This window comes from Triticum urartu, chromosome 2A (genome assembly GCF_056163025.1).
Source record: "Triticum urartu cultivar PI428250 chromosome 2A, HENAU_Tu73, whole genome shotgun sequence".
NCBI classification, from domain to species: Eukaryota; Viridiplantae; Streptophyta; class Magnoliopsida; order Poales; family Poaceae; genus Triticum; species Triticum urartu.
Genome location: NC_141874.1, coordinates 691439572 through 691463408, shown reverse-complemented (window position 1 = coordinate 691463408; position 23837 = coordinate 691439572). Strand labels below are relative to the sequence as shown.

At 49.1% G+C, this 23837-nt stretch overlaps 1 protein-coding gene across 2 annotated transcripts; it reads right to left on the bottom strand.

Annotated features, from left to right (window-relative positions):
* Window positions 1-15242: 15242 nt before the first annotated feature.
* LOC125537917 (BTB/POZ and MATH domain-containing protein 2-like) lies at window positions 15243-21553 on the bottom strand. 2 transcript variants are annotated; one of them, XM_087540150.1, is made up of 2 exons: window positions 21236-21553; window positions 15243-16031 (listed from the first exon to the last, which is right to left on the bottom strand). In XM_087540150.1, exons 1-2 carry the CDS (start codon window positions 21551-21553, stop codon window positions 15243-15245), a joined length of 1107 nt encoding a protein of 368 aa, XP_087396276.1. The 2 variants fall into 2 exon arrangements, with proteins under 2 accessions (XP_087396276.1, XP_087396277.1); XM_087540151.1 differs by having other exon boundaries at window positions 15243-16001.
* Window positions 21554-23837: the final 2284 nt, after the last annotated feature.

The following is a 23837-nucleotide window of genomic DNA, read 5'->3' as shown; positions in this document are numbered from 1 at the left end:
CACTAGTGTGGCACTGGCCACTTGATTCATCGCTGCCAGATACAGCAGTAACAGCTCTTGTGGTTTAGGCGCTACTAGTATTGGCATGGAGGAAAGGTATTTCTTCAGGTCCTGCAGTGCGGCCTCGGCTTCTGGGGTCCACTCTATTGGGCCCGCCTTTTTCAAGATCTTGAAAAAGGGAAGGGTGCGCTCGGCGGACTTGGAGATGAACCGGCTCATGGCGGCAACGCAGCCGGTGAGCCGGCGCACATCCTTGATCCGCTTGGGCGCCTCGATCTGCTCAATAGCCTTGATCTTGTCTGGGTTTGCCTCGATCCCGCACTGTGACACGAAGAACCCGAGAAGCTTGCCGGACGGGATGCCGAAGACGCAGTTCTCAGGGTTCAACTTGAGGTTGATCTTGCACAAGTTGGCAAATGTCTCTTCTAGATCTTGCACAAGAGTCGGCCCGTCCTTGGTTTTGACCACTATGTCATCCATGTAGGCTTCCATATTTCTATGGAGCAGAGGTTCAAAACCAATTTGGACTGCTCTTGCAAACATTGAGCCAGCACTCTTCAACCCGAAAGGCATCCGTAAAAAGAAATACGTACCACATGGGGTGATGAATGTTGTCTTCTCTTCATCCTCTCTTGTCATGAAGATTTGGTGGTAGCCTGAGTAGGCATCAAGGAATGATAACAGATCACACCCGGCCGTGGAGTCAACAATTTGGTCGATGCGCGGCAATGAGAAGGGGTCCTTAGGACAAGCCTTATTGATATCTGTGTAATCAATACACAACCTCCACTTCCCATTCGCCTTGCGCACCACTACCGGATTGGCCAACCATGTCAGATGGACCACCGCTCTCACCAAACCTGCCACTTCTAATTTCCTGATCTCCTCTATGATGAACTCCTGCCTCTCCAGAGCCTGCTTTCTGACCTTCTGCTTGATGGGCCGCGCGTGGGGGCAAACAGCTAGGTGGTGCTCAATCACCTTCCTGGGAACACCGGGGATGTCGGACGCTTGCCATGCAAACACGTCGACATTTGCCCGCAGGAAGGTGACGAGCTCGCCTTCCTATTTGCTATTGAGGGCGGAGCCTATGATGAAGCCCCCCCATGCCGTCCTCCGCGACGGGCACCTTCTTGGTCTGCAGCGGCTCAGCTCTGGACCTCTTGCTCTTGTCGGCAGAGCTCTCTGGCACGTCCTCAACGGTAGCACAACACCCCGAGGAGGTGCGCTTGCCGGAGTGGGTGCGAGAGGTCTTGCCGGGCTCCTTCTTTCCTCCCGGGCCTTCGGTGGCAGGAGCAGGTGCCTCGACGGCAGCTGTTGCAACTGCTTCCCGGTAGAGTTGGTCGGCGCAGATCAGTGCGTCCTTCTTGTCGGAGGGGACAGAGATGATGGTCAACGGCCAGGGCATCTTTAGCATGTTGTAGGCGTAGTGTGATGCCGCCATGAACTTGGCTAGTGCCGGGCGGCCGAGGATCCCATTGTAGGGCAAGGGGATCTCAGCCACGTCGAAGACGATCCTCTCCGTCCGGTAGTTCAACTCTCCTCCAAATGTCACGGGCAGTGTGACCTTTCCCTTTGGCTGACTTCTCCCCGGATTGACCCCCTAAAACGTGCCCGTTTCCTCGAGGTCCCCGTCAGGGATTTGCAACCTTTTGATCACGACAGGCGAGATCAGGTTCAGGCCGACCCCGCCGTCAACCAACATCTTGTTCACCCTGAGGTTGCGTATTGTTGGCGAAACCAACAATGGCAAACACCCGACCGTGGTAGTGCGATCTGGGTGGTCCTCGGCGTCAAAGATGAGGGACGTGCTGGACCACTTTAGCGGCTTCCGAGCGTCGAACGATGGCTCTGTTGCTGTAACCTCTCGCGCCCACTGCTTGAGCTGGCGGTGAGAGGCATGCAGCGAGGCGCCGCCATCTACGCACATGGCCTCCGTAGCCTTCTGGAACCCTTGCTCACCGGAATCGTCGTCCTCGTCATCTTCTTGTTTCTTGTCGCGGCCGCGGGCGGGCCTCTCTTGCTGGTTGTCCTTGCCGGGGCGGCCTCCTTGGGCGCCACGCTTCTTGCCGGATCCCTCAACACCATCCTGGTCCTCCTTATCCTGCCTTTCGTACTCAGCCTTTTGCTTCTCAGCAAGCAGCTCGACTTGTCGGTAGTTCTGGAGATCGTGGCCCTTGGTGCGGTGGATCTTGTAGTATTGCTTGCCGGAGCTTCCTGGCTTGTCGGTAGCCGCCAAAGCCCGGCAGGCGGCGCACCTGGCAATCTCCTTGCCGGGGGTGTCTGCCTTGACCTTCTTGCCGGCACCGGTATCGTCAGATCCCTCAACGGCAAGCACGGCCTTGCCTTTGCGTTTCCTGTTGCGACGCCGGCCCTTCTTCGTCGGGGCGGCGACGTCCTCATTGATAGAGTCGGTTTCCGCGTCGGCGTCTTCGCCGGGGTACTTCCTTCCCTCTTCAGCTCGGGCGCACCTGTCGGCTAGAACGTAGAGCTCGGCCACATCCTTAACCTTGGTCATCGCCAGCTCCTCGCGCATCTTGCGATTGCGCACGTTCTGATGGAACGCGCTAATCACAGCGGCAGGATGAACATCGGGGATGTTATACTGCACCTGACTGAATCTCTGGATGTACTTGCGTAGGGTCTTCCCTTCCTTCTGGGGAATGATATGCAGATCACTGGCCTGGCCATGAGCTTGGTGGCCTCCTGTGAAGGCGCCAATGAACTCATGGCACAGATCTGACCAGGAAGAGATGGAGTCCGCCGGCAAGTGCATCAACCAAGACATTACATTGGGCTTGAGCGCCAGCGGGAAGTAGTTGGCAAGCACCTTGTCGTCGCGAGCCCCAGCGGCCTGCATCGCGATGGTGTAGATGCTGAGGAACTCGGACAAATGGGTCTTGCCGGTGTACTTCTCGCCGACGTCGGGCTTGAACGTGCGGCGGGATGGCCACTGGAACTACCTCAGTGTTGGAGAACGTTGCAGAAAACAAAAATTTTCCTACTCGTATCACCAAGATCCATCTAGGAGTTCATCTAGCAATGAGTCATCGGATGCATCTACATACCTTTGTAGATCGCGTGCGGAAGCGTTCAAAGAACGGTGATGATGTAGTCGAACACGACGTGATCCAAATCACCGATGACCAAGCGCCGAACGGACGGCACCTCCGCGTTCAACACACATACGGGACGGGAGACGTCTCCTCCTTCTTGATCCAGCAAGGGGGGAGGAGAGGTTGATGAAGATCCAGCAGCACGACGGCGTGGTGGTGGATGCAGGGCGTCACAGTAGCAGGGCTTCGCCTATACTACGAGAGAGAGACGTAACGGGAGAGAGGGAGGCGCCAGGGGCTGGTCTATGAAGTCCTCCCTCTCCTCAACTATATATAGGGGTGCCAGGGGGGGCGCCGACCCTAGTAGATGGATCTACTAGGGGGGGGGGGCGGCGGCCAAGGGTGGGGGGCTTGCCCCCCAAGCAAGGGGGCGCCCCCTTTAGGGTTTCCCCCAAAACCCTAGGCGCATGGGCCCTTGGGGGGGTGGCGCCCCAGCCCACTATGGGCTGGGTTCCCTCCCACTTCAGTCCATGGGGCCCCCCGGGATAGGTGGCCCCACCCGGTGGACCCCCGGGACCCTTCCGGTGGTCCCGGTACAATACCGGCGACCCCGAAACTTGTCCCGATGGCCGAAACAACACTTCCTATATATAATTCTTTACCTCCGGACCATTCCGGAACTCCTCGTGACGTCCGGGATCTCATCCGGGACTCCGAACAACATTCGGGTTACTGCAAATACATATCTTCACAACCCTAGCGTCACCGAACCTTAAGTGTGTAGACCCTACGGGTTCGGGAGACAAGCAGACATGACCGAGACGACTCTCCGGTCAATAACCAACATCGGGATCTGGATACCCATGTTGGCTCCCACATGCTCCACGATGATCTCATCGGATGAACCACGATGTCGAGGATTCAATCAACCCCGTATGCAATTCCCTTTGTCAATTGATATGTTACTTGCCCGAGATTCGATCGTCGGTATCCCAATACCTCGTTCAATCTCGTTACCGGCAAGTCACTTTACTCGTACCGTAATGCATGATCCCGTGACCAGACACTTGGTCACTTTGAGCTCATTATGATGATGCATTACCGAGTGGGCCCGGTGATACCTCTCCGTCATACGGAGTGACAAATCCCAGTCTTGATCCATGTCAACCCAACAGACACTTTCAGAGATACCCGTAGTCTACCTTTATAGTCACCCAGTTACGTTGCGACGTTTGGTATACCCAAAGCACTCCTACGGTATCCGGGAGTTACACGACCTCATGGTCTAAGGAAAAGATACTTGACATTAGAAAAACTCCAGCAAACGAACTATACGATCTTGTGCTATGTTTAGGATTGGGTCTTGTCCATCACATCATTCTCCTAATGATGTGATCTCGTTATCAATGACATCCAATGTCCATAGTCAGGAAACCATGACTATCTGTTGATCAACGAGCTAGTCAACTAGAGGCTTACTAGGGACATGTTGGTGTCTGTTATTCACACATGTATTACGATTTCCGGATAACACAATTATAGCATGAATAAAGACAATTATCATGAATAAGGAAATATAATAATAATGCTTTTATTATTGCCTCTAGGGCATATTTCCAATAGTCTCCCACTTGCACTAGAGTCAATAATCTAGTTACATTGTGATGAATCGAACACCCATGGAATTCTGGTGTTGATCATGTTTTGCTCTAGGGAGAGGTTTAGTCAATGGATCTGCTACATTCAGGTCCGTATGTACTTTACAAATATTTATGTCTCCATCTTGAACGTTTTCACGAATGGAGTTGAAGCGACGCTTGATGTGCCTTGTCTTCTTGTGAAACCTGAGCTCCTTGGCAAGTGCAATAGCTCCAGTGTTGTCACAGAAGAGTTTGATTGGCCCCGACGCATTGGGTATGACTCCTAGGTCGGTGATGAACTCCTTCACCCATATTGCTTCATGTGCTGCCTCCGAGGCTGCCATGTACTCCGCTTCACATGTAGATCCCGCCACAACGCTCTGCTTGCAACTGCACCAACTTACTGCCCCACCATTCAAAATATACACGTATCCAGTTTGTGACTTAGAGTCATCCAGATCTGTGTCGAAGCTAGCGTCGACGTAACCCTTTACGACGAGCTCTTCGTCACCTCCATAAACGAGAAACATTTCCTTAGTCCTTTTCAGGTACTTCAGGATATTCTTGACCGCTGTCCAGTGTTCCTTGCCGGGATTACTTTGATATCTTCCTACCAAACTTACGGCAAGGTTTACATCAGGTCTGGTACACAGCATGGCATACATAATAGAACCTATGGCTGATGCATAGGGGATGACGCTCATCTCTTCTATATCTTCTGCCGTGGTCGGACATTGAGCTGAGCTCAATTTCATACCTTGTAACACAGGCAAGAACCCCTTCTTAGATTGATCCATATTGAACTTCTTCAATATCTTATCAAGGTATGTGCTTTGTGAAAGACCTATGAGGCGTCTCGATCTATCTCTATAGATTTTGATGCCTAATATATAAGCAGCTTCTCCAAGGTCCTTCATTGAAAAACTCTTATTCAAGTAGGCCTTGATGCTGTCCAAGAGTTCTATATCATTTCCCATCAATAGTATGTCATCTACATATAATATGAGAAATGCTACAGAGCTCCCACTCACTTTCTTGTAAACGCAGGCTTCTCCATAAGTCTGCGTAAACCCAAACGCTTTGATCATCTCATCAAAGCGAATGTTCCAACTCCGAGATGCTTGCACCAGCCCATAAATCGAGCGTTGGAGCTTGCACACCTTGTCAGCATTCTTAGGATTCACAAAACCTTCCGGCTGCATCATATACAATTCTTCCTTAAGGAAACCATTAAGGAATGCCGTTTTGACGTCCATTTGCCATATCTCATAATCGTAAAACGCGGCAATTGCTAACATGATTCGGACGGACTTTAGCTTCGCTACCGGTGAGAAAGTCTCATCGTAGTCAACCCCTTGAACTTGTCGATAACCCTTAGCGACAAGTCGAGCTTTATAGATGGTCACATTACCATCCGCGTCTGTCTTCTTCTTAAAGATCCATTTATTTTCTATGGCTCACCGTTCAACGGGCAAGTCAGTCAAAGTCCATACTTTGTTTTCATACATGGATCCTATCTCGGATTTCATGGCTTCTAGCCATTCGTCGGAATCCGGGCCCGCCATCGCTTCTTCATAGTTCGAAGGTTCACCGTTGTCTAACAACATGATTTCCAAGACAGGGTTGCCGTACCACTCTGGTGCGGAACGTGTCCTTGTGGACCTTCGAATTTCAGTAGGAGCTTGATCAGAAGTATCTTGATCATTATCATTAACTTCCTCTCTAGTCGGTGCAGGCACCTCAGGAACATTTTCTTGAGTTGCGCCATTTTCCGGTTCAAGAGGTAATACTTCATCAAGCTCTACTTTCCTCCCACTTACTTCTTTCGAGAGAAACTCTTTCTCTAGAAAGGATCCATTCTTGGCAACAAAGATCTTGCCTTCGGATCTGAGGTAGAAGGTATACCCAATAGTTTCTTTTGGGTATCCTATGAAGACGCATTTTTCCGACTTGGGTTCGAGCTTTTCAGGTTGAAGTTTCTTGACATAAGCATCGCATCCCCAAACTTTTAGAAACGACAGCTTAGGTTTCTTCCCAAACCATAATTCATACGGTGTCGTCTCAACGGATTTTGACGGAGCCCTATTTAAAGTGAATGTGGTAGTCTCTAAAGCATAGCCCCAAAAAGATAGCGGTAAATCGGTAAGAGACATCATAGATCGCACCATATCTAATAGAGTGCGATTACGACGTTCGGACACACCATTACACTGAGGTGTTCCAGGCGGCGTGAGTTGTGAAACTATTCCACATTTTCTTAAGTGTGTGCCAAATTCGTGACTCAAGTATTCTCCTCCACGATCTGATCGTAGAAACTTGATTTTCCTGTCACGTTGATTTTCAACCTCACTCTGAAATTCCTTGAACTTTTCAAAGGTTTCAGACTTGTGTTTCATTAATTAGATATACCCATATCTACTTAAATCATCAGTGAGCGTGAGAACATAACGATAGCCACCGCGAGCCTCAACGCTCATTGGACCGCACACATCAGTATGTATGATTTCCAATAAGTTGGTTGCTCGCTCCATTGTTCCTGAGAACGGAGTCTTGGTCATTTTACCCATAAGGCATGGTTCGCACGTGTCAAATGATTCATAATCAAGAGACTCTAAAAGTCATCTGCATGGAGCTTCTTCATGCGTTTGACACCTATGTGACCAAGGCGGCAGTGCCACAAGTATGTGGGACTATCATTATCAACCTTACATCTTTTGGTACTCACATTATGAACATGTGTAGTATTATGTTCGAGATTCATAAAGAATAAATCATTCACCATAGGAGCATGACCATAAAACATATCTCTCATATAAATAGAACAACCATTATTCTCATATTTAAATGAGTAGCCATCTTGAATTAAACGAGATCCCGATACAATGTTCATGCTCAAAGCTGGCACTAAATAACAATTATTGAGGTTTAAAACTAATCCCAAAGGTAGATATAGAGGCAGCGTGCCGACGGCGATCACATTGACCTTGGAACCATTCCCGACGCGCATCGTCACCTCGTCCTTTGCCAGTTTCCGCTTATTCCGCAGCCCCTGCTTTGAGTTACAAATGTGAGCAACTGCACCGGTATCAAATACCCAGGAGCTACTACGGACACTAGTGAGGTATACATCAATTACATGTATATCACATATACCTTTTGTTTTGCCGGCCTTCTTGTCCGCTAAGTATTTAGGGCAGTTCTGCTTCCAGTGACCGCTTCCCTTGCAATAAAAGCACTCAGTCTCGGGCTTGGGTCCATTCTTTGGCTTCTTCCCGGCAGCTTGCTTGCCGGGCGCGGCAACCTCCTTGCCGTCCTTCTTGAAGTTCTTTTTACCGTTGCCTTTCTTGAACTTAGTGGTTTTATTGACCATCAACACTTGATGTTCCTTCTTGACTTCTACCTCCGCTGATTTCAGCATTGAGAACAACTCAGGAATTGTCTTTTGCATCTCCTGCATGTTGAAGTTCATCACAAAGCTCTTGTAGCTTGGTGGAAGCGACTGGAGGATTCTGTCAATGACCGCATCATCCGGGAGATTAACTCCCAGCTGAGACAAGCGGTTATGTAACCCAGACATAGTGAGTATGTGCTCACTGACAGAACTATTTTCCTCCATCTTACAGCTGAAGAACTTATCGGAGACTTCATATCTCTCGATCCGGGCATGAGCTTGAAAAACCATTTTCAGCTCTTCGAACATCTCATATGCTCCATGTCTCTCAAAACGCTTTTGGAGCCCCAGCTCTAAGCTGTAAAGCATGCCGCACTGAACGAGGGAGTAGTCGTCAACACGTGTCTGCCAAGCGTTCATAACGTCTTGGTTCTGTGGGACGGGAGCTTCACCTAGAGGTGCTTATAGGACATAATCTTTCTTGGCAGCTATGAGGATGATCCTCAGGTTCCGGACCCAGTCCGTATAGTTGCTGCCATCATCTTTCAGCTTGGTTTTCTCTAGGAATGCGTTGAAGTTGAGGACTACGTGGGCCATTTGATCTACAAGACATATTGTAAAATATTTTAGACTAAGTTCATGATAATTAAGTTCATCTAATCAAATTATTAATGAACTCCCACTTAGATTAGACATCCCTCTAGTCATCTAAGTATCACATGATCCGATTTAACTAGGCCGTGTCCGATCATCACGTGAGACGGACTAGTCAACATCGGTGAACATCTTCATGTTGATCGTATCTTCTATACGACTCATGCTCGACCTTTCGGTCTTCTGTGTTCCGAGGCCATGTCTGTACATGCTAGGCTCGTCAAGTCAACCTAAGTGTTTGCATGTGTAAATCTGTCTTACACCCGTTGTATGTGAACGTCTGAATAAAACACCCGATCATCACGTGGTGTTTTGAAACAGCGAACTGTCGCAACGGTGCACTGTTAGGGGGAACACTTCTTGAAATTATTATGAGGGATCATCTTATTTACTACCGTCGTTCTAAGTAAACAAGATGCAAAACATGATAAACATCACATGCAATCAAATAATAAACGTGACATGATATGGCCAATATCACATAGCTCCTTTGATCTCCATCTTGGGGCTCCATGATCATCTTGTCACCGGCTTGACACCATGATCTCCATCATCATGATCTCCATCATCGTGTCTCCATGAAGTTGCTCGCCAACTATTACTTCTACTACTGTGGCTAACGCGTTTAGCAATAAAGTAAAGTAATTTACATGGCGTTTCTCAATGACACGCAGGTCATACAAAAAATAAAGACAACTCCTATGGCTCCTGCCGGTTGTCATACTCATCGACATGCAAGTCGTGATTCCTATTACAATAGCATGAACATCTCATACATCACATATAGATCATTCATCATTCATCACAACTTTGGCCATATCATATCACAAACCACTTGCTGCAAAAACAAGTTAGACGTCCTCTAATTGTTGTTGCAAGTTTTTACGTGGCTGAATTAGGGTTCTAGCAAGAACGTCTTCTTACCTACGTTAAAGCCACAATGTGATTTGTCAACTTCTATTTACCCTTCATAAGGACCCTGTTCATCAAATCCGCTCCAACTAAAGTGGGAGAGACAGACACCCGCCAGCCACCTTATGCAACTAGTGCATGTTAGTCGGTGGAACCGGTCTCACGTAAGCGTACGTGTAAGGTTGGTCCGGGCCGCTTCATCCCACAATACCGCTGAAGCAAGATAAGACTAGTAGCGGCAAGAAAGTTGACAAATCTACGCCCACAACAAATTGTGTTCTACTCGCGCAAGAAGAACTACACATAGACCTAGCTCTGATACCACTATTGGAGAACGTTGCAGAAAACAAAATTTTTCCTACTCGTATCACCAAGATCCATCTAGGAGTTCATCTAGCAACGAATCATCGGATGCATCTACATACCTTTGTAGATCGCGTGCGGAAGCGTTCAAAGAACGGTGATGATGTAGTCGAACACGACGTGATCCAAATCACCGATGACCAAGCGCCGAACGGACGGCACCTCCGCGTTCAACACACGTACGGGACGGGAGACGTCTCCTCCTTCTTGATCCAGCAAGGGGAAGGAGAGGTTGATGAAGATCCAGCAGCACGACGGCGTGGTGGTGGATGCAGGGCGTCACAGTAGCAGGGCTTCGCCTATACTACGAGAGAGAGACGTAACGGGGAGAGAGGGAGGCGCCAGGGGCTGGTGTGTGAAGTCCCTCCTCTCCCCCACTATATATAGGGGTGCTAGGGGGCGCCGGCCCTAGTAGATGGAATCTACTAGGGGGGGCGGCGGCCAAGGGTGGGGAGCTTGCCCCCCAAGCAAGGGGGCGCCCCCTTTAGGGTTTCCCCTCAACCCTAGCCGCATGGGCCCTAGGGGAGTGGCGCCCCAGCCCACATTGGGCTGGGTTCCCTCCCACTTCAGACCATGGGGCCCCCCGGGATAGGTGGCCCCACCCGTTGGACCCCCGGGACCCTTCCGGTGGTCCCGGTACAATACCGGTGACCCCGAAACTTGTCCCGATGGCCGAAACAGCACTTCCTATATATAATTCTTTACCTCCGGACCATTCCGGAACTCCTCGTGACGTCTGGGATCTCATCCGGGACTCCGAAAAATATTCGGGTTACTGCATATACATATCTTCACAACCCTAGCGTCACCGAACCTTAAGTGTGTAGACCCTACGGGTTCGGGAGACAAGCAGACATGACCGAGACGACTCTCCGGTCAATAACCAACAGCGGGATCTGGATACCCATGTTGGCTCCCACATGCTCCACGATGATCTCATCGGATGAACCACGATGTCGAGGATTCAATCAACCTCGTATGCAATTCCCTTTGTCAATCGATATGTTACTTGCCCGAGATTCGATCGTCGGTATCCCAATACCTCGTTCAATCTCGTTACCGGCAAGTCACTTTACTCGTACCGTAATGCATGATCCCGTGACCAGACACTTGGTCACTTTGAGCTCATTATGATGATGCATTACCGAGTGGGCCCGGTGATACCTCTCCATCATACGGAGTGACAAATCCCAGTCTTGATCCATGTCAACCCAACAGACACTTTCGGAGATACCCGTAGTCTACCTTTATAGTCACCCAGTTACGTTGTGACGTTTGGTATACCCAAAGCACTCCTACGGTATCCGGGAGTTACACGACCTCATGGTCTAAGGAAAAGATACTTGACATTAGAAAAACTCCAGCAAACGAACTATACGATCTTGTGCTATGTTTAGGATTGGGTCTTGTCCATCACATCATTCTCCTAATGATGTGATCTCGTTATCAATGACATCCAATGTCCATAGTCAGGAAACCATGACTATCTGTTGATCAACGAGCTAGTCAACTAGAGGCTTACTAGGGACATGTTGGTGTCTGTTATTCACACATGTATTACGATTTCCGGATAACACAATTATAGCATGAATAAAGACAATTATCATGAATAAGGAAATATAATAATAATGCTTTTATTATTGCCTCTAGGGCATATTTCCAACACTCAGCTCATGGGTAAAAGCCGGGCAGCCCACCTCGTAAGGTAGGCCGCCGGGGCCCCCCGGTGGCGGGTGGTCCGTAGCGGGTCCCGCCCGCTTTTTCCGACTAGCGGTGTGTTTCGTGTCGGCGCTCAACGGTGGTTCGAGCATCTTCGTGAGCTCGCTCTCGAAGGACCTGGTGCTGGTCGCGGAGGGTCCGCGGATCGGACGACGCTATGGAGATGTTATCACCAGCGTCGTCGCGAAGGGCCACGCCCGCGGTGGCTGGCAAGGAGGAGGAGATTGCACCGTGGCCGCAGCTCCCCCGGTCCTCCCAGCACTAGCATGTGGTGGTTCGATGGAGCGTCGACCCGAGGGCCCCGGCGGTCGCGGATCATCTTTGTTCGCGTCAGCGACGAGGCTCCGGATGGTGGCCCTCCACTCATCGAGCTTCTCCGCAGCAGGAGGGAAGTCGAGGAGCAGCTGTGAGCGTGCCAAGGCTTCCGCTGGCGTGGGTGGCGGTGACAGCTGAGTGGATCGCGGCGCACTTCGACTTCTAACTATGTTAGAAGGAGCTCTGTCACGACCCAGCGACTGCGTGCCATTTTCACTAGTGCTTCGGCGAGCGTGTTGAACTCCTTCGTCTTGCTGGCGACGCACAGGGCTCTTCCCACGACGGTGCCCAGGGTCACCAATGTGGTGACGCTATTTGGCGCGCACACCATGGGAAGAACGCACGGTGGTCGCCGGTGTATGCATCCTGGAGGTCACCGCGCCACCCGGAGTCGGCGCAACGACACCCCCGGAGGGCCCCGCGCCGCCGGCAGGGGGCCCAGCTCCATCTTTGGGTCCGGCGGGGTGGGGCCGATCGTCTGGTGCATGAACGACGCCACTCGCCAGGCTCCGACTGCCTGGGTGGTGCTGGTGTTCGCGGGCCGCGGCCCGAGTCCTGTCCATGACCGGCACGGGCCGTTCGGCCCCCAACGAGCCGATCGCCGTGGCCGTCTTCTTCTTAGGGGCCATGGCAATGAAGAACCGCTAGGCTAACCACCAGACCAGATTCTCACAATTGCGCGCCCCCTACCTGGCGCGCCAAAGATGTCGGTGGGAAACGACACCTATGGGATCACAAGAATCCCTACTGCGGTTGCGGGGCGTGGGGTTGAGAGAAGAGAGGGTCTAACAGAGAGCACGCAATTCGTTTATCCAGATTCGGGCCGTGAGGATGCGTAAAACCCTAGTCCTGCTTTGGTGGATGTATTCTGAGTTCTTGAACTAGCTACGGAGTGTAACGAGCTCCAAAAAGCCGAATCCTTCTCCCGTGTGCCATGGGCCTCCTTTTATAGGCGAAAGGGGCTGCCACAGTGGCACACAGAAGGTGGAAAGTGCTACGGCGTCACGAGCTTATCGCTGGTATTACAGGACAAAGCGCATTTAATGCGAGGCTTAGGTGTCCCTTCACTTTATCGGGGACGGGGGCGAGGCCCGTCCCGTCCGTCGCCGCTCCTCCAAGCTTCGACACGTGCCATGGCCAGCGATGCATGTGGTGCCATGTAGGCGGGCAGGCAGCTGAGGGGGCGCGGTGGTGGAGCCTCCACGAAGGGCTGCATGTTGCCACGCAAGTGCCTGCCTAGCTGGTTGGGTCGGCAGCTGCATGCGAACGGTGGCGGAGACTCGGCTGGTCTGGGCCTGACGGTGGCCCTGCTGGTGCGCTTGGCGAGGGCCTTGCCAAGTGGCCCAGCAAGGGCCTTGCCGGGTGGCCCGGCAAGGGTCTTGCCGTGGCGCGCAGGCGTCCCCAGCAAGGATCTTGCCAGGGGTCTTGTGGGTTTCTTCGATGAGGATGGCTGCCTTCCTATCCTCATTTGATTTTGACTATTCTTTGTCTTCACAAATATCTGCATGCCACCACAGAGGTGCCTCCCGAGCCCTGTCCCAATGCATTTGTCGAGTGTTGGTGGGCTCGAGGGTGGCTCGCTCGGCTGGCGTGGGCGAGCTGCCCCGCAAGGGTCCTTGCCGGGGAAACCTGCTTCGTCCATATGATCTTTTTTTGGCCTTGGTCCTTGTCGTTGCTTTGCTTCGTCTTGTGCCTTCGGCTTCTCTCCGGCTCCCCTTTCCCTGCCCTGTTATGCGCGGCCGTGGCAGGAGGCTCTGACTGCCCATGCACAAGTAAATAGGTCAAAAGGAGAGCCCCTACTTTTGTACACCGACATAGCAAATCATCTAAGCTCTAGGACATGATACTACATGAAACTCCCTTGTATTAGGATTACACTTTCTACAAAATATTACTAGTACTTCCATCCTGGAGTACTTCCATCCTAGGAAATCAGATCAAGATGAAACATATTGCAAAATCATTATTTGCCACAACTTCCAGGCTTAACCAATCCACCAATCCTGCATGCCATCCCTAAAGAGGTGCTCCAACCATGTTTTACCAAGAAATAATATTAGTCATCTTCAGAAAAGAGATACTCCTATATATATAAAAGAAACAAACTACTCGGAAATCCGTTGGTGTTCCCAGGAGCACGCGCCTCTAGCCATACTCCCATAAATCAATCCATCCATCACTTATTTGAAGGATAACATACCAAAATGTAGGACATAAACAAGCATACAATCTTACTGCCATCATCAAGATTGGGTAGATGTAACCGCGAAAAGGAAGAGTGCCGCAATGTGTAGCTTGTCTAAGAGATGTCCAACGATATGGCTTGCATTACGCCGACGTGGTACATATATAATTTGTACTTATATATTTATGAAGGAAGATATATAAAAATTATTTCACCACATATATATTATCAAGTAAGATAGATAGATTTGGCAGAGGATGTACCTTTTAACAAATTGAAACCTTAACCCCCTTCAGTACTGCACACTACATATGCCCCTCCCTTCATGCCAAGATTGATACCCAGCTCCAACCATTGGGGATTATTGTTGTCATTAGCATCCTGATCCACTATCCCTGGAGGTAGAGTCATCCGATTAGCAACGACAAAGGCGCCAACATTGCCTCCTAAACCCGTTATCATCGTGTCGACTTACCCTACATTATTGTCCCACCAGCTGTTTTCCCTGTCAGAGAGGGGGGGGAGGCACTTTGATGCCTTACCTTATGATAGTCTGTGTCGCTAATCTACCATTATCCTGACAAGTTTTATAGTATTTTTCTTCAAGAACAGCTATATACTTTTTCATCATTTCAGGGATCGCTACACATTTACCTGGAGCCGGCTTAGTTCATCGGTAGAACAATGAAGGTTTAATATCTAGAGGCCACCATGGTTTGGCAGTGCTACCATAACCATGTTTGCTATTCGCCGGCAAAGATAGAACGAACGAGCAACGCAGATCATCCAGTACTACAATCCTATCTTTTTCTCAAAAAAAAACAAATTTTGTAAGGCATCGTATGCAATATTCCTAAAATGTGAAATCGAGAGCTTATAACCAGAAAATCCAAGAATTATCATGGCAACGTAAAAAGTGTGGTAAAACAAATATGACTAAAATCTGACATGATCCGTACACGACAGATAATATTTGGCCTGCACGGTGTGAATAGTCACCTCACATTCTAGGTGCAGGACACCCCCTTCAGTATATCCTCCATGAGCAAAGGACAACTAGCTACAAGTTGCTTGAATCCATTAGTTGCCATGACAGCACGTAGTTTGTCCCGTGGTGAACTTATAAACTGAATGCAAGCTTCCTTAAGATCCTCACAGTGATGCTGCTCTGCTAGAAGCAACGTGGTTGCAACTGTCTCGACATCAATGCCCTCATAGAGCTTGTCTTCACACATGACCTTCAACCTATCTACTCCGTACCTGTCCGCGGCAACTAGCAAGTGTTGTAGCCTTACAATTTTGCCTTCGTCTTCATCGTCATCTGGCATAGCGTCCGTGTACATGAAGTGAAGAAGTGCCTCAAAGACCTCGGGCTCCATGTCGTCCACCATGATGTGCCCTGTATTGCTTTCCTTCATCGGTCCAAAGAGCTCGGCCTTGAAAACCTTAGAACGTGCAGCCAACACACATCTATGGGCTCTGAACAGCTGGTCGCGCACACTGAACGTCACATCTGCACCTTCTTCATCCTTGAGCATGTGCTCAAGGCTCTCTCGCAGGCTCGGCGGCGGCACCTCGACAGGTCTCCTGTTGCGCACCGTTCGAGTTTCATGTATGACCTGGAGAACGCATCTTATCGTGAAACGGCCGTTGTTGGCATCCGACAGAGCTCTAAGCGTCGATTTCTGGACATATCTCTGGTACCCCCAACTGTAGTGTGGTGCACAGAATGTATGCTCGTCGCAATCGGAGGTTGTAACTTGTACCTGGCCGTCTTGTGAAATATGAAAGCGTTCCTACTCTCCAAAACAGGGAGAGCCGCAGGTATTTATTGATGTCTTACGAGAGATGTCTCGTGGCGTTACAGAGAGAGGGGTCGATAGAACGAACCCCAGAGATACATGCGGGATAGGGAGAAGAGATAAGGAGTTAAAACAATAAAACAACTCTATCTCTAACTACCTAGCTTGTCATCCAAGATATTTAACGCATATGCAATATACGTATCTGTTACAATGTTTAACACTCCCCCATAATCAAAACCGAACTAGGTTGAGATTACGACGAAATTCTTCAAAACTCCTGGTTGGTAGTGCCTTTGTGAACCCGTCTGCAAGTTGATCCTTGGATGGAATAAACCGGATCTCTAACTCTTTGTTGGCAACTCTTTCTCTAACAAAATGAAAATCTATCTCGATGTGTTTGGTTCTGGCATGGAAAACTGGATTAGCAGACAAATAAGTTGCTCCAAGATTGTCACACCAAAGAAGTAGAGTTTCAGTTTGCAATATTCCAAGCTCTTTTAAGATGGCTTGAAACCAAATGATCTCAGCGGTAGCATTGGCCAATGCTTTGTACTCAGCTTCAGTACTGGACCTGGACACAGTGGCTTGTTTCTTTGCACACCAAGAAATCAGATTTGGTCCCTGAAGGATAGCAAATCCCCCCGTGGACCGACAATCATCCACACACCTAGCCCAATCTGCATCAAAGAAGGCACTGACTCGAGTGGAGGAGGATCGATTTATCATGAGACCCATACTTATTGTATTCTTTACATACCTCAGAATACGTTTTGCTACTGTCTAGTGAGCTGTGGTAGGTGCATGCAGAAATTAACAAACTTTGTTGACTGCAAAGGAGATGTCAGGTCTCGTAAGAGTTAAATACTGGAGTGCACCAACAATAATCCTATAGCTGGTACTGTCTTCCTGATTCAGGAGTTCTCCTGCTGTCAGGGAGAGAGGTTCTGAGTTAGACAAAGGAGTAGGTGAGGGTTTGCAATCCTGCATGCCAATCCTACTTAAGAGATCAGTAACATATTTTCCTTGTGACAGATGAATGCCATGCTCAGTCTTCTGAACTTCAATACCTAGGAAGTAGTGCAAGTCTCCTAGGTCTTTGAGAGCAAAGTCTGTTCTGAGATCATTTAACAAGGCTAGTAACGATAATATCATCGACATAGATGAGAACAAACATGGTAGTATGAAACTTGTTGTAAATAAACAAAGATGTGTCAGACTTGGAAGGAGCAAAACCAAGTGCTTGCAGTTTCATACTCAACCGCGAGTACCATGCTCGAGGGGCTTGCTTGAGTCCATACAGGGCCTTATCAAGCTTGCAGACATGGAACGGTGCATTTTTATCCTCAAAGCCAGGAGGCTGTTTCATGTACACCTCTTCTTCCAGAACACCATGAAGAAACGCGTTCTGTACGTCTAGCTGTCTGAGACACCATCCCCTCGAAACAACAACAGATAGCACAAGATGAATAGTAGCTGCTTTGACAACAGGACTAAAGGTGTCCTCGTAGTCAATGCCATAGCGTTGTTTAAAACCCTTTGCAACTAGGCGAGCTTTGTAGCGACCAATGGAACCATCAGATTTCCTCTTAATTCTCTAAACCCATTTGTAGTCAATGAGATTTGTACCTTCTCGAGGAGGGACGAGATGCCATGTCTTGTTACGTTGCGAAGCAGAGAATTCTTCCTCCATTGCATGTTTCCAGCGCGAGTCACCAAGAGCTGTAGCTAAAGTATTAGGCTCGCTAGATTCTCCTGTTAAACATGTGAGGTCATATTTGGAAATATTCTTGTAATTAATTCTTGTAGTGACTCCTTTTTGTAACCTCGTGCGTGGTGGCGTAGGGGGTCCTGTAGAAGGTGCAGCCGCAGGAGATCCAGGCGATTGGAGCGGATCAGCCGCAACGGATCCCGAAGGCGATCCGGGAGCGCTGACAGCGCCCGATCCCGAGGGCGCGTCGTGGGCCGCACCGGCCGAGGCGTCAGACGGATCTGCCTCAGGAAAGAGCGGAGCAACCGTGCGCGGGTGGTCGGGCGAGACCGCGCGAGTGGAGGGCCCGGGCGTGGGGGACCGCCATGCGGAGGCCTCTGGCTGGTTGGGCCGGCATGCATGCATCGGGTGGGGAAACCCTGGTGGAGGCCCCACCGACCGCGCGGATCCCGTGGCAGCTGGGTGCGCTGCACCTGACGCGCCTGGCGCGGTCTCCTGGGAGGATCCCGAAGGCGATCGCGCTGCAGAGGGCGGCGATCCCGAAGCAGATACGCCAGGGGAACCCGTGCACATAAAATGTTGCGCTGTAGCATCAATTTCATCTTGATTTTCTGGTGGATGTGCATCATTTTCTTCGCTGGGACTTGCTGAAACAGTAAACTCAGGCACACCATTAGGAGAGTTAGACAAATATTGATCATTGCAATTATTTTCTTCCCCACTAGCTGCACCGAAGAGATGTGAGGGTAAGAGAAGGATTTCTTTTCTAAGGAGAGCTCCGACATTAGGATGAAGAGTGGAGAAAGGAAATTGAGTCTCATCAAAAACCACATCACGGGAGATATACACTCGTCCGGTGGAAACATCTAAACATTTGACTCCTTTGTGTTGTGCACTGTAGCCAAGGAAAACGCATTGTTTCGACTGGAACATAAGTTTCCGATTGTTATAGGGACGAAGATTGGGCCAACAAGCACACCCAAACACACGAAGTGGTGCATAGTCAGGTTTGACATGCAAAAGACGTTCGGTAGGAGTTTCATTCTTGATAACACGACTAGGCAGAATATTGATAAGGTGTACATCGGTGAGAAAGGCTTCGTCCCAAAATTTCAGTGGCATAGATGCGGCAGCAAGTAATGCGAGGCCTACTTCAACATTAATGTGTCTGTGTTTGCGTTCAGCAGACCCATTTTGCTGATGAGCGTGAGGACATGAAACATGATGAGATATTCCCAATTTCTGAATAAACGAGTTGAGTTTCTCATATTCACCGCCACAGTCAAACTGGACGGCGATGATTTTGCTATCAAACTTTCTTTCAACAAGTGCTTGAAAGTTATGGAAAACTTGAAATACATCGGATCTTTTCTTGAGAAGATAAATCCACGTATACTTGCTAAAGTCATCAATGAAGCTAACATAATATGCATGTTTACCAACAAAGACAGGAGCAGGGCCCCACACATCAGAAAAAATGAGTTGTAATGGTTTGGTAGAAACACTAGTTGAGACAGGATATGGTAACTGATGACTTTTGGCTCTTTGGCACGAATCACAAATTGTTTCAGAATTATGCTCACCAACAACTGGGAGTTTATTCTTGCTAAGTACTTGCTTGACAATAGTAAAGGAAGGATGACCTAAACAGGCATGCCATCACTCTAAGGAGAGTTTAATGGCGGCACAAACTTGTTTATTGAATCTGCTAACTTTGGGAATCAACGGGTAGAGTCCGTCCATGCATCTACCTCGGTAGAGGATTTGCCTCGTGACCTGATCCTTGATCAAGAAAAAGAAGGGGTGAAACTCTAAAAACACATGATTGTCAAGAGCAATGCGATGAACAGATAAGAGATTCTTTGATGAGCTAGGGCAGTGATGAATATTATTAAGATGAATATCTCTATGAGGGGAATGAATAATTGAATGACCAATATTGCTTATCTCCATACCTGTTCCATCTGCATTATGAACTTGATCTTGCCCATGGTATCTCTCATGCATTGTGACCTTCTCTAGCTCGTGGGTGATGTGATCCGTTGCTCCGGAGTCCACATACCAATTGGTGTCCACACCATAGGATGTGTTGGCTCATGCGGCAACCTTCTTCTTATCTTCAGCATACCGCCACTTGCATTGCTTTGCTATGTGATTAGTTTTCTTACAAATTTGACACTTGCCTTCATACTCATCATACCCGCGAAAATTGTTGTTGTAGTGGTTTTGGCCGCCCCTATTGTTGGTGTAGAAGGGTCGGCCTCCTCCCTGATAGTGGTTGTCGTGGTCGCCACCGCCACCACCATAGTAGCCTTCGTCGCCGCCGCTATTGTTGGGGTAGTGGCCGCCGCCACCGTTTCCAGTGCCACGACGAGGACCACCGCTGTCGCCGTTGTTGGGGTAGCCTCCGCCGCCGCCGCCGTTGTTGGGGTAGGGGCTGCCACCGCTGCCGCCGCCGCAATAGCCCTTGGCCGAGCCACCTCCTCGGCCGCGTGATGCGGCGTTTGCCGATGATTTGAAGGCACCAGCGCCCGTGCCCCTGGAACATCTCGACCCTCTGATCGAAAGTGGCCACCATGCCGAAGAGCTCATCGACTGTGACATCATCAGGACGCACATCAAGTGCAGAGATTATTGGCTGATAGTCCATGTCAAGACCGGATATGATGTGGGAGACGAGTTCATTCTCTATGATGGGTTTTCCTGCTGCTGCTAGCTCATCGGCGAGACCGCGCATGTGCCCAAAGTACACAGAGGCGGATTGGGTTCCTTTCTGGGCGGTGGTGAGGGATATGCGCACATGGTTGGCTTTGGATCTGGATTGGGCAGAGAACATATTGGCAAGAGCTGACCATATGGCGGCAGAAGTTTCTAGGGAAGCTACTTGAACTAACACTTTCTTGGAGAGGTTGCGGAGCAAGTAGGTGATGATCTGTTGATCTTGGATCAACCAAGGCGCATAAGCAGGGTTTGGAACAACTTGATCTTTGCCCTCGAAGGTTTTGCTGGTTAGGGTTTTTGGTGGTTCGGCTATGGTTTGGTCGATGTATCCAAAGAGACCGGCCCCCATGATCTGGGAGCGGGCTTGAGCATGCCAGAGTATGTAGTTGGATCGGGTAAGTGGTTCGGAGACATTGTTGTTGAGACCGGAGGAAACGACGGATGAGGATGTCGACATAGTCGAGTTCAAGGAAGGGGATGGCTAGACGAGATGGAAGAAGATGGCTCTGATTACCATGTGAAATATGGAAGCGTTCCTACTCTCCAAAACAGGGAGAGCCGTAGGTATTTATTGATGTCTTACGAGAGATGTCTCGTGGCGTTACAGAGAGAGGGATCGATAGAACGAACCCCAGCGATACATGCGGGATAGGGAAAAGAGATAAGGAGTTAGAATAATAAAACAACTCTATCTCTAACTACCTAGCTTGTCATCCAAGATATGTAACGCATATGCAATATACGTATCTGTTAAAATGTTTAACACGTCTAATTTCTCCACCACGTCCAAGGAGAAGCGCGTCCTCACGTTGTTCGCTTTGCTGGTGCAATACAGATAACAGGAGGTCATGTCGCTAGATTTGTCTTTCTGCTCCCCGTCGGGGTAGAACTTGATCGTCCACGCGTAGCCGCCGACGCTGAACGTGCTCGAGCTGACAAACTCGCCGGCACCAATGCCCTCAAGCAGCGGGTAATCGCGCACCACGAAATTGTGGGCCGACATGGCGCTCTCAGTGGAGCAGGTCGACGACGTCTCGGACTGGCACTCGCCATGGAGGAAAAGTCCGCTGTTAACGTTGCCCATCGCAATAGGGGAGTGCAGGGCGCGATGGGTAGGTCACGACTTATGAGCGTGGTCTTGTGTATATGTATGCGGAGAACTTGACCTTATTATCCGCATATACGGCCGGTGTCGTACTATATATTCTCTCCGCTCTGCCATGTAAGGAGAAAAGACTCCGAGACAAGAAGAACGACGGTGCTGAGTCAATGTGGGAATCAGGGATCTGTACCAGTTCTTGTCAAACTAAGAGTCCTTTGTGCACGCGTTCTGATTTTTTTATTTTTTCAGATACACTTTATTGGTTTATATAATTTCAAACTAAGAGCATGGAGGACTTTTTTTTTCTAGCGATCAATCAAATCTGCATACATGTACACGTAAAAACAACAAGGTAGGGCGAGCGGCCCACCTTGCCCTACCGAATCCTCCGACTGTGCATGTTTTTCCTCGGCCTAACTTGTTCGTTTCTCTTTGGTAAACAATTTCTCTAATGATGCCTCAGCTTATTGATTCTCGCAACTCGCACCCTCTATTGTTGTCTCAGCTTATTGATTCTCTCCACCCACGCATATATAAGTTGATCTGATTCGTTGCAAAAATAAGTGATGGAGAACTATTCGTTAGCAATCGGATCTTGTTTTCTAGCATAGATGTGATGTAGTTCAGTTGTTGGCTGCCATAAGGTAAGGTTCGAAGAGAATGTTGTGAGCTCGATCCCTCCTCATGCACTCTTTTTTCAACGAAAATACTAACGCCCACACGTGTGGGCATTCTTCAACTCGCCCATACGCCTGAATCGTTGTTGATTATCTTTTGCATGAATCTTGACACGAAAAGGTGGATTTGATGTGCCACGTAGGACGAGACTGGTATGTGGGCGTTGGAGAGTTTGCTCACACGCCCTGCACCACCCTGTTTGCCAGCTGCGCTGTGTGGGCGAACTAATTTCTGCCCACACAACCACCACCTAGTCCATACGCTGCGTGGGCAAACTGCTTTTCGTCCACACGACACTCCTACGTTACGCGAACGTGGCAACTAGATAACTGCTTTTCGTCCGCACTGGAACTGCAGTTACGCGAACGTGGCAACTAGGTAAACACAAATGGCAACTGTGATTCTTTGCTAGACGGCAACTGCAGTTGCGCGTACGTGGCAACCAGATAAACACACATGACAATTGTGATTAACTATACATGGCAACTATAGTGGGACCACATGTGGCAACTAGGTAAACGCACATGGCAACTATTGTTTGACCATATGTGGCAAGTAGTTAATCACACACGGCAACTACGGTTTGATTACACGCGGCAACTACCATAAATTAGACATGGCAACTATAGTTAATCAAAACAGATAGAGTTGCCATACTTCTACAACTACACTTGCCATTCAGGATAACTACATCTGCCAACCAGGATGGCATCTAAATCGTCATCCCGCGGGTACCTAACGAAGCTACGCCAGGACGTGTGGGCATTGTGCCACACGCGCGGGGTGAAGATGAGTAGTATTTTGTTGGGCGTGTGGTACGAAGTAGTCGCGCCCACACATGTGGGCAATTCTAATGTCCGCCAACACACAACCCGTGTGAGCTGCCTCCTACTCATACCACACACGGTGTGTGGCCAGATCCTTTAACGCCCACACGTGTGGATGTTATTGGCGTCCTTTTTCAATCGATAGGAAGAACACTCAAGGCCTAACTCGAGCCGACATAGTTCATCAATGGAACAATGAAGGGAAGGTTTAATTTCGAGAGGCCACCATGGTTTGGCCGCCCTACTGTAACCGTGTTTGCTACTCGCTGGCATATATGGCACGGACGAGCAATGCAAACCATTCAGGACTAAAATCCTATCTTTTCTTGATTTTTTTTGTAAGCCATCGTATGCAATTCCTAAAAAGCAAAATTGAGTAGCTTTTAAGCAAAAAAACCAAGAATTATCACGGCAACATGCAAAAAAAAACAATAATTATGATGATACCATATACCTTATCGCAAAAAAAGTGTGGTAAAATGAAGATGACTAAAATCAAACATGGTCAGTAAATGTGCATAATATTTTGCCTGCTCAATGTGAGTAGTCACCTCACTTTCTAGGCGCAGGACACACCCTTCGGTATGTCCTCCATAAGCAAAGGACAACTAGCTACGAGTTGCTTGAATCCATTTGTGGCCATGACAGCCCGTAGTATATCCCATGGTGAACTTATAAACTGAATGCAAGCTTCCTTAAGATCATTGTAGTGATGCTGCTCTGGTAGAAGCAACGTGGTCGGGACCGTTTCAACATCGATG

What these genes read in the sequence shown, in the direction of transcription:
- LOC125537917 (XM_087540150.1), bottom strand. Translation starts at nt 21,553, where the DNA reads ATGGGCAACGTTAACAGCGGACTTTTCCTCCATGGCGAGTGCCAGTCC. An exon ending in ACGTGGTGGAGAAATTAGAC is followed by an intron (nt 16,032 to 21,235) that starts GTGTTAAACATT and finishes TTTGGAGAGTAG; the next exon opens with GAACGCTTTCATATTTCACA.